Source organism: Acanthisitta chloris, unplaced genomic scaffold, assembly GCF_000695815.1.
Source record: "Acanthisitta chloris isolate BGI_N310 unplaced genomic scaffold, ASM69581v1 scaffold24047, whole genome shotgun sequence".
In the NCBI taxonomy this organism is placed as follows: domain Eukaryota; kingdom Metazoa; phylum Chordata; class Aves; order Passeriformes; family Acanthisittidae; genus Acanthisitta; species Acanthisitta chloris.
In genome coordinates this window covers 14,686-24,856 of record NW_008683478.1, presented here as the reverse complement: position 1 = coordinate 24,856, position 10,171 = coordinate 14,686, and the positions used below count along the sequence as shown (strand labels likewise).

The 10,171-nt window shown below is 38.0% G+C and overlaps 1 protein-coding gene across 1 annotated transcript in view; it reads right to left on the bottom strand.

The window, feature by feature from the left end:
- Nucleotides 1-859: 859 nt before the first annotated feature.
- The window catches only part of NUP107 (nucleoporin 107kDa), a gene marked incomplete at its 5' end in the record, with an annotated part of 23,597 nt that continues 14,285 nt past the window's right edge, over nt 860-10,171 (bottom strand). Inside the window, 13 exons of the mRNA XM_009078965.1 lie at nt 860-1,033; nt 1,640-1,807; nt 2,079-2,192; nt 2,861-2,986; nt 3,161-3,321; nt 3,501-3,603; nt 4,441-4,547; nt 5,568-5,718; nt 6,111-6,149; nt 7,826-7,944; nt 8,367-8,436; nt 9,537-9,585; nt 9,678-9,823. Of these exons, the coding sequence (XP_009077213.1) occupies nt 926-1,033; nt 1,640-1,807; nt 2,079-2,192; nt 2,861-2,986; nt 3,161-3,321; nt 3,501-3,603; nt 4,441-4,547; nt 5,568-5,718; nt 6,111-6,149; nt 7,826-7,944; nt 8,367-8,436; nt 9,537-9,585; nt 9,678-9,823 (1,461 nt within the window). The remainder of the gene's footprint in view (nt 1,034-1,639; nt 1,808-2,078; nt 2,193-2,860; nt 2,987-3,160; nt 3,322-3,500; nt 3,604-4,440; nt 4,548-5,567; nt 5,719-6,110; nt 6,150-7,825; nt 7,945-8,366; nt 8,437-9,536; nt 9,586-9,677; nt 9,824-10,171) is intronic.

Below are 10,171 nucleotides of genomic sequence, written 5' to 3'. Positions count from 1 at the left end.
TCCCGCTCGGTGTGCGCTCCCTCGGTCCGTGCCCGCGCCCCGGAGAACCCCCAGTCCCTGCCCATCCGCGGCAGAAAGGCACCTCCTCCGCTCCTAAGGTACAAGGTCCTTTCCAGGACTGGATTGGGTATTTCCATAAACAGCGCACGAAAATAAACGTACAGGCAGGTATAGCACCGCTGGTGGCTTTTGTCAGGCAGCAGAAATCACCGACTGGGTGGAGGAGTTGAAAACTGCACTGTGGCTGTGTTCCCTGCACGATCTAGTTAAGAGGGAAACAGCCGAACGTGTTTACACGTGCAAACAGGGTCAGACCAACTTTCTAAACAAATGACCACATCTCAAACTTGGCAGTTTCAAGGTATGGTCATCTGTCCTCTGGTTGAGGGTTTCATCAGCATTTTAGCAACTCCACACTGTAAGTGAGAACAGCACAAGTCCTGAAGCAAGGCTGCCTTCTCCTCTGCAGGGCGAGCAGGAGCCCCTCACCTGTGCTTTTTAAGGCTCCTTTGCTTCTCCCTTGCTTTCTACATACACCTCTCTCAGTCTCACTTTTCTCCCCCCCATACCCATGGCACATTCTTTTCCTGCCAAGTAATGTTTCCAGTCTATGGGAAGCTTTGGTATGTAGCAAAGAGATTAAGGAGGTCCATATAATCACTAGATTAATATAATGACAGATTAGAACAAACATATATTTTATTTTTGACAAACTTTTATTAAGAAAAAAACATATCATGAAAAAGATTTTATAACAAATAACATCTCCGAAGTTGGTCAGAATTTTTAAAGTTTAAATTGGAATTTGAGGCATGGGGATTTTTCCCCTTGAAGAATACAGCAGTTTGTCTGAGCAACGTTTAGTTTCGTTTTAATAACCCAAATGTCCGTGTTCAGAAGTTCTTGCAAGTACCTAGACAAAAACCTATGACTGAATTTCATAGCCCAAAGGATCAAGATCCTTGTCCAGAAGAGTCAGAGAAGATTCCCTCAGCTTCTGTAGAAGCTTTTGCAGTTCTTCTTTGGAAAATACCTAAGAAGAAATAATAAAAATTCAAACATGTTACGGTTATATTTAATGGCAATAAACAGCACTGATAGAAAAGCAAGTGAACATCAGGCATTTCAGAATGACATTTAGCATGGCAGCAGCATCCAAAACCTGAAAGTAGTCTCATGGTAACTCTGTCTCATTTTGGAGTTGTTTTTCAGGCTTTTGGAGGGAAAGAAGGAGCACTTGGTTTACACCCTTAACCAAAACAAAACCTGTTTATACAATGTTCTGAAATGTCACGGAAATTAAAAAAAAATTACAATTCTACAGCTCAACTTAGAATCACAGAATCATTTAGGTTAACCTTTAAGATTATGGAGTCCAACCTTTAAACTTCAATAGGATTCAAAAATTAGTAACTGCAGGACTCAGAACTGCTTGTCAAAGCACTGACCATCATCGTCGGCGTTTCAAAGTCAACTCTTTGATTCCTTTACTACTGCAGTGGATGGGAAGCGAGAAAGATATTTATGATATCTCAGAACATATGGTGTCTTCCTCTCTAGAGAGAAGCTTTTTCCACAGCCAGCCCACAGAGCTCTCAGATGTCAGCCAAGCTCCCTGCAGCTCTGGCTAACAACTCACCGTGTAAAGCTTGTGCCGCTCGGAAGCGACCATGTCCGCCAGGCGCAGGCACTCCTGGTACTGCCCAGTGCTGTGCAGCACTGTGTGCAGCAAAAAGCACATCATCGGCAGGCACAGCTTGCGCAGCAAAACCATCTGGTGTGTTCGCTCAGGGTCGTCCTCGGCATCCTTACCAGGGCAAAATAGCATATTAATATCACTTTAAAAGGCAAACTCAGCATAACCAAGTAACTGGTGGCGTCCAAGGCAAAAAAACAGACTAACCAGCCCAGACTGAGCTGTCAGATATGAGCTGTATCGTAGAGGAAGGTGAAGCAAACTGTAACTGGTCATGGCAAAGGCCAGAGCTAATTAAACAAGAACTCATCAAATTAAAGGTGACAAAGGTACAACTGGGTACAACTTGTGGCCTGTTTTGTGATATAAAAATTCATTTTACCTCTCTAACGTCAACCATCCATCCTCCATCCACAAACAGCAACACGTTGTACATTTTCTCCTTAACATCAGCTGTAAGAGCATCCAAGAGGCCTTTCCAAATGCCATAATCCATCTGGCAAAGAAACAAAAAATAAACTACTGCAGAACAGGATAATTTCCAAGGCTATTTTAACACAGACTCTTCATCAGCATGCAGTAGTCAGCGCAGATCCAATTCAAATTAGAATCTTCAGCTAATGAATAGAACTTGAACGCCTGCTGCTAACAGTTACTTCCATCCTTGCTTAATTCACTGTCCAGAGTCAGACAGGTTGTTCAGAAGCAAAGCCACTAGAAGAAGATAATTTTAAATAACTTATTCTGCCATGCTTATAAAACAAGTGCTTGTATTAACTGAATACAGTATATTTATACTGGCCAGACAGGCAAGAAGAACTTTTGGCAAAGCAAAACTGCAGCATCTTTTAGAAAACCAAAGGTGATAAATACAAGAATAAAGAGTCAATAGCAAAATCAAGTGCTCAGATTTATTAACACAGTAAATACACTATAATGAGTATTCTCCACTACTTTACAATATGATATGTAAAGCAGAGTCATATTAAAAAAATATTGTGCAGTGGCATTATTATGCTACTGTCTCATACTCCTTCAACACAACAACAGAGTAATTTATTACAGAATTCTTAAGCAATATGAAATAGCAGTCTCCTACTCTGTTTAATTAAACTGCCTCCTAAACATAAAAGTTTACAGTAAGTAACTTAGACTTTTACCTACCTCGTACTTCTTTTCTTTATGTTCATGGGCTACTTTTTCAGTGAAACTTGCTTGTGGTACCAAAGAAGGCTTCCGGGGAGCTGAGTTCATGTGTTTAAACCATTCATTAAAGGTTTCGTGGGCTTCCTGGATTGCATTGGAAACAGTGTTCAGACATTGTTGGCTCAGAAAAACCAGAATGCCATTAAAGGAACAGTTAAAAGACATCTCAGAATGGACAAAGCTTAAAGTTTCATCAGCAAGGTAAAGCCAGCATTATTTCTAAGTAATTGCTTGGAATACTGTGTATTTGAAACTCACCAAATATGCCCGAATACATAAATGCTCCCGTATGGCATTGTCATCTTCAGCTGGAAGGGGAGTATCCATTCCCTGTTCTTCCCACTGGTTATATATTTCTGCTATAGAGTCTTGGGGAATCTTCACAAACACATCTTTTGCAGCTTCGTGTTTCTTGGATGCTATGACAATGTAAAGTGGGTATCAACAGCTTCGCAATTTCCATAGCTTATTTTTCATAAGCTGGCAAAGCCATACTTTTTAATAGACTAGATTCAAAGTTACATCAAATGTACTGCCAAGAGCCAATGAGAACAAACCCAACATTTAAAAAGCCTACAATGTTTGAGAAGCTTAATACCCAAGAATTTTCTCATGATTGCGTTGCTTTGCTTAAGTGCTTCTGCCCTCTGTGCAGGACCGAACACGAGCCAGTCAATGACATCTATTTTCAGCTGATCCACCTGTAAAAACCAACACAGGGATTCACTGACATTTTGAGCACACAGCTAAGGCTACACACATTACACCTGGTCAATGACATACAAAAGTTTGGAAAGCATTATGACATGCTTTATCCAAAAGCTTAGAAAACAATCTCTGCGATCTGGAATAATAAAATCAATTAATTTCTTAAGTATTCCCAAGACATTCAGAGCATCAGCTTTCAAACTTTTTTATGGATTACAATCCATTTTCCTCAAACTTTAATAGGACTACACTGTACAAACATGGTTTATGGAACCCTTGCTATAATCTTCAGAGGTGCCATCAGCCTGCAACCACATTTTTCCAACTCTTGTGTTAGATAAAATATCTTTTTGTCTTAGAGAGCTTAAACTTTGTACTGAACACCAAAAAACTGCTACAAGTTTGCAAACAATCAGCTGCTTTCTAAACAATACCCTGAATGCAGACTGTTAACAGCACCTAGTTGTCTCTAAAGTAGTATGTGTTGTAGCTTGAAATATCACTTGAGCATGTGATTGAGACCCAAAGTATTAATCCTCGTAATTTGTAGAAGCTACAATAACATCCTACTCACAACTACAACACATTTTGTTATAGTAACTTCATGGGCTTTCTCTTCACTTATTGTTTGCATAGACATGGCTGCTGAGCAACACACAAAGATCAAGGAGAAGCAGAAACAGAAGTTACAGACGTGTAATATCCTCACTTGGTCACCTGAAAAGTGCATTTCCCTCACAGGCTTTTTCAAGGCAATTATTTAAAGAAAAACTATGGATCATACATGGTCAAAGACTTCACAAACTGGAATATCTGCAAAGTATACTCACCTCTGTTGTGCCTGTGTCTAGCATATGGTCATGGTGACTGAATTCATCAGCATCTTTCTTGCGGATGTTTTCAACAACAGTTTTTGTTATGGCTGCAACATCCAGACCTGGGTTCAGACAGAAGGATGCAAGAACCATCATGAACTCAAACTTGCCACAAAATTAATTTCAGACTCCAGATCTTGATCTTATTCCTTACTACAAGTAATTCTTATCAGTCTGTTCACACACACATTGTCAGAATAAATTATAAGCTTTTGAGCTGTGTAATTTATTGCAGATATAAGAATGATATTCGACATAACAGATAATATAAAAAAAGGAAAAAGAATAAGACAACTAAGGAGTTTTTCAGTCCATGCTGAGGACCAGCATTTGCTAAGAGCTCTGATTCCTACAATTCTGACAGCAAGGCTGTGATTTGACAGGAATGTACCAGGAAAAGCTCAGAATAGATCTTTTACAGATACTAAAGCAGGATGTTTTATTTTTGAAACCTTAGCCCAGTTTTTAAAAGAAAATGACTGAAAAATGATTGAAGAGAAGTTAAGATACTGAAATCTGCAGTAATCTATTTCTTGTGAATTCTTACTGGGACAGAGGCATTGTCAAACAATGGGCAGTGTGTTGCTTCATTGTACTCCAGTTTAGTTTGTTGTACAGGCCTGGAAGGAAGCTTACAATTAATGCAAGCAAAGCCCCCAAGTCTAAGAAAGAGCCCTCTAAATAGGACCAAAAAAATTAAGATACTCATAACCTTCCTAAATCCACAAACAGATATGTATTTTTATAATTAATTCTGTGAAATGATATGATCATGTCAAGCTTCAGAACCTATATTTGAGACAGGCAGCTGGCATTTACTGCCTGCTGTGTTTGGACACAATCCAGAAGACAGTGATATTTAGTTTAATTTAGAAAAACAACTTCACTTCCAGGTGAGTTAAAACACACAATATACCTACTTGAATAAGCGATCACCAAATTAATTTTATCTATTTGAAAAAATAGAGTGACACAGGAAGGAAACAGTATTATATTCAAAGCTAGGTCTCGCAGCAAAAAAACACTGAAAGACAAAATAGTCCAGGATATAAAAAGATAATTGGAATATCAGGATCTCTCACCTGCATCTTTTGCTAATTCAAGGCAGTGGTGGCGTTGATCAGTTTCAGTAACATCTTCCAGAAACAAGGCATACTGAGCCACAGCTAGCTCTGGGGGCAAGTGGCTGACATAGAATGCTATTAAATCTGTGTGCTTCTCAGACACCAATCGCTACAGAACGGAAAACAAATATGTGAGAAGCAAATATATAGATGATATCCATTAATATGTAACATATATAGTATATACACATACTATATTCCTCTGTGTAAACACGTAAGTGTGTCTACACTTAAGTAAAAATATGTATTAGGTAAAAACATAAATGTGTAACAACTTTCTGATTATTTTGTTCTGATATAGGAAGATTCCACTTCTCAGCTTCTAAACAAGGATCAATAAAACTGTTCCTTATTTAAGCACTGCTGACACAAACTCTGTACTGAGAGGAGAGCATTAGCTGCATCATAGCTCTTTTCATCCTGTAACCTTAAGTCTCCTTTCCTTCCCCCATTACATCTAAATTACATTAGAGAAAGCAAACTATATTTCTGAAAGCTTACCTGAATGTAGGTCTTTAGGACTTCAACAGAAACTTCCTCCTTATTGCAAACAAATATAAATTCAATTTTAAATCAGATAGTGTGGAAAACAAAATAAAAGAAACTTTACAGGCTATCACTATTAAAACAGACACAATGTTATTTCCTTATTCCTTCTTCATCAATCTACACAAACAGGCTCAGCTGGAAGAACTGTTTCTTTTGGAGCATGATTGTCCCAACCCTGGCAGTGTTCAAGGCCATGCTGGATGAAGCCTTGAGCAACCTGGCCAGGTGGGAAGGTGCCCCTGCCCAGGGCAAGGGAGGTTGGGACTAGGATGGTCTGTAAGGTCCATTCCAACACCTAAAATTCTGTGATTCTATGGTGATTAAAAACCCCCTGTCTTCTGATTCAAAGATTTAGTGTTCCAAGGATCTTCTTTTTCAGCAACTGGATAAGTCTTTAGTCTAACTGGAATATACTTTTAAAATGTTTTTTTCAAATCTTTCCATTCTACCATATTTTTTAAATTCATAAACAATATGTCAGGCAAACAGATTACTACTGCAGGGTACTACATGCACTGTTGTATTATAGAAAACTCTAAAGTAACAGGGTATAAATATCACCTGGCTCACTCCACATAGCCTATACTACACAACCAAAGTATAGTCAGAGCACCTGAAACTACTTTAGCCAAGACTCAAGTGTTAGTTACTGTCAAGAATTATAATTTTGTGTGTGAAAATTAAATATTTTCATCTAAGCATATACCCATATGAATTGTATTCAAACAACAAATAATGAACATCATAAAAGGTTGTACATCTGCCTCTTCCCCTTGAGTCTACTGAGGGTCAATCAAGTAATCTTCCAGGAAATTCACTTACTGCAAAATTGTAGAGGCAGAATCAACATTTACTCACAGCCCTACAGTGGAATTCATGTAGGAAATTGCACCTTTTTTGTCCCCTCTGATAAACATATGCTAATGGCTAGTTTTACTACACTTTACCTTAAAGACCTACTCTAACAAATTCTGGATCTGGCTATGTACACACACATGTTCCTCTTAATGTCAACAAGGGAACGAAGCAATGATTAGAGGCATGAATAAACATAAAAACTCAGAGCTGTATTTAATGAAAACACACATTTGTCTTTTGCCAAAAGAGGTTACATTCAGAAACTTATTTGATATATAAGACCTTCTAAATCTTAAAATAGTAGAAACAGAGAGCTTCTAATTACTTGTGATTTCCTCAGAAAAGAGTAATTAGAGCTATGTGACCCATCTGTGTATTTAGCATAGATAGGCCAGGTAGCTTGTAGGCTACACTTAGTTCATATTTTGAGACAATATGACAGTTTCAGCTAGTACTAATTACCTCAAGCAAAAGCACTTATGAGCTTACAGCAGCCATAGGTACAATTCCAACAACTGCCTGTAAGAACAGGTTCTATTCAAAACAATAAAGGGCTTACGAGTAGAATCCACCATCCTCAAAAAACAATTTTTAAGCTGTACTGGAGGGGAGAGGGATGCTCTTTTCACATTCTGGCTGTTGTATTTAGGCTCCAAGATCAACAAATAGACTATTTAAGCATGCAGCTCCTCAATCAGCCTGGCAGTAATTTACCATCAGTCTGTGTTGTTTATGTATTTACACACAAGCATATCTATTTCAAAGACTAGCTACTGCTAGGACAACAAATGCAATACAAGTGAACTTACCTTAGTCTGCATACCCAAAGTGCGGAAAAACAGAATCAGATGTGTCATGAATCGAAGGAGGTGTCCTGGGAGCACACTTTTGTCTCTGGAAAGCCACCTGCTGAATTCTTCCATCAAACCTGTAGCCACCAAGGAAGTGTCTGTATTAGCCATACCATGGGGAAAAAAACCCACCTAAGAAATATTTCAAAGTTCTGCATCTCTTCAGCAAATGTAATTTAGCCTCAAAAGTCCAACACTACAGAGCAGCAACAATTTTGGAAAGATGCAGGTGTTTGGCTTAAGTATCTACTGTATGTATTTAACAATTTCTCAGAGAAAGCCTTGCATAATCATTTACATGATTTCATGAGTTCTTTGAAAATCTACCTTGTATGTTGAACTGCAGCAAGTCCCTGCAGTTCTTGATTAGAGCTTAGCTTTAAGGTGGAGCTTCCCTACTGCATGCTTCTAAAAATGCATTCACAGAGAAGTTTCTGAAAAGGTCACTTGAAATAATGTAGTCAGTTGACAATTAAAAATCACTTAGAGAAAAGCTCACCATCCACATCTCCCAGAATAATGAATTTCTGAATCACATGGTAGTGTTCTTGATTCTCCTCTATAACTCTCTGGAGAAAGAGAAGTTAGAATAAAATCTTAGAGCATAATGTATGGAGAAAACAAGTACAAATAAAGCAGAGATTCCTTAGGGACAAGAACTATCCTATTTTCAAAAGGTATTCTGCATAAAGAGCAAGAGAAAAGGCACTTGCTATCTCCGTGTCAAATTACAAGAATATTGACAAACTGCAATAAGGAACCAGAATACAGATCAGTGAGTTAATACTTTCATGGAAGATATCCAAGACTAAGGGCTTTTAGCTCTGAAGAGGAGAATAAACAATGACATTACAGATAACAGATTCTACAAAGTCAAAGAAGCAGTAACAATGTGTATAAAAAGCCTTAAAGAAAAGGCCTGCTAAAGTTAATTGAGGAAGAAGAGATTTCCCCACTCCCCATGGTGGAATGAATGCATAAATAAATGAATTGCAATCCAAAGGTACCTATAAATTTGCTATATATGGTGAGGATTGCACTACATTTCACAGAGAAATGCAGTTGGGGGTATCTGGGGCTGACTGCATGTCTTTGTCTTAGCAATATGACAAATGCTATGTGTCCATTCCATCAAATGAAAGGAAATGTAGTTTCAATTTAGTAGTGCAAAACTAACCTCTAAGTTATACATCCGCATCTTAAATGAATTAAGTGTCTTGGGTGTTAAAATTAACAAAGAAACACAATCTGTTTAATCAAATATGCTTTTAAATTTTGAAAGGCCTGGTTTGAAATATGCACACAAAGCTACTATAAAGAAAAAGGAATGTAATCAATCTTTTAACATTTTATCAAAGTGTTAAACGTTTGATTTACTCTGCTTTGTGTGTCTGAGAACACTTGACAGTCAGCTGTTTTTGAGCACACCCTGCTATTTTGACAGACACAGGGCAAGACAAAACCTTTATCATTTTCACCATTAAGAGGTGACAGCATGTAGAAAAATTTATTTGAATGGAGAAATCACACATTTTAGAGGTAGAAAATATAAAATAAATCAGTCATTGTGCATTTTTGAGCATTTGACTAAATACTGCAGTAAAAACAGAATGCAGTGAGTAGTTAAAAATGGTGAACAGTGAGGAGAAACACTGCAATTATGACATACGTTTTTGTCTGTTGCCTGAAGTTCTTCAAAAACCTTTTCGGAAGTCCAGCTTCAAAGTAGGAGAGAAAAGACAAAAATGTTACCTTGAATATTCCAAACAGATGATACAGGATACTTTGTACAGTGTAGGTAAAAACTTACTTTGTTTCCAAGTAATCTCTAGGGAGCTCTTCCATCTCCTCTGCAGTTACTACTGAGGTTCGTATTTCCTGCTCAACTAGAGTGTCCACCATGACCCTGAAATGTGCCCAAACAGCATCTTCCCACGTATCACAAACTGGAAGCAGCTACATATTTAAAAACAGAGCAAAATCTATCAAAAAGTGGAGAACCATCAAAATCCCAACAGAGCAACTATAATTTAAGATCAGATTTTTGGACACCAAAGCAGAATCTTGAACAGCAGCCTTTCCTCAACTAGAGTGTCCACCATGACCCTGAAATGTGCCCAAACAGCATCTTCCCACGTATCACAAACTGGAAGCAGCTACATATTTAAAAACAGAGCAAAATCTATCAAAAAGTGGAGAACCATCAAAATCCCAACAGAGCAACTATAATTTAAGATCAGATTTTTGGACACCAAAGCAGAATCTTGAACAGCAGCCTTTCCTTCAGCAAAGCAACTGAAAAGT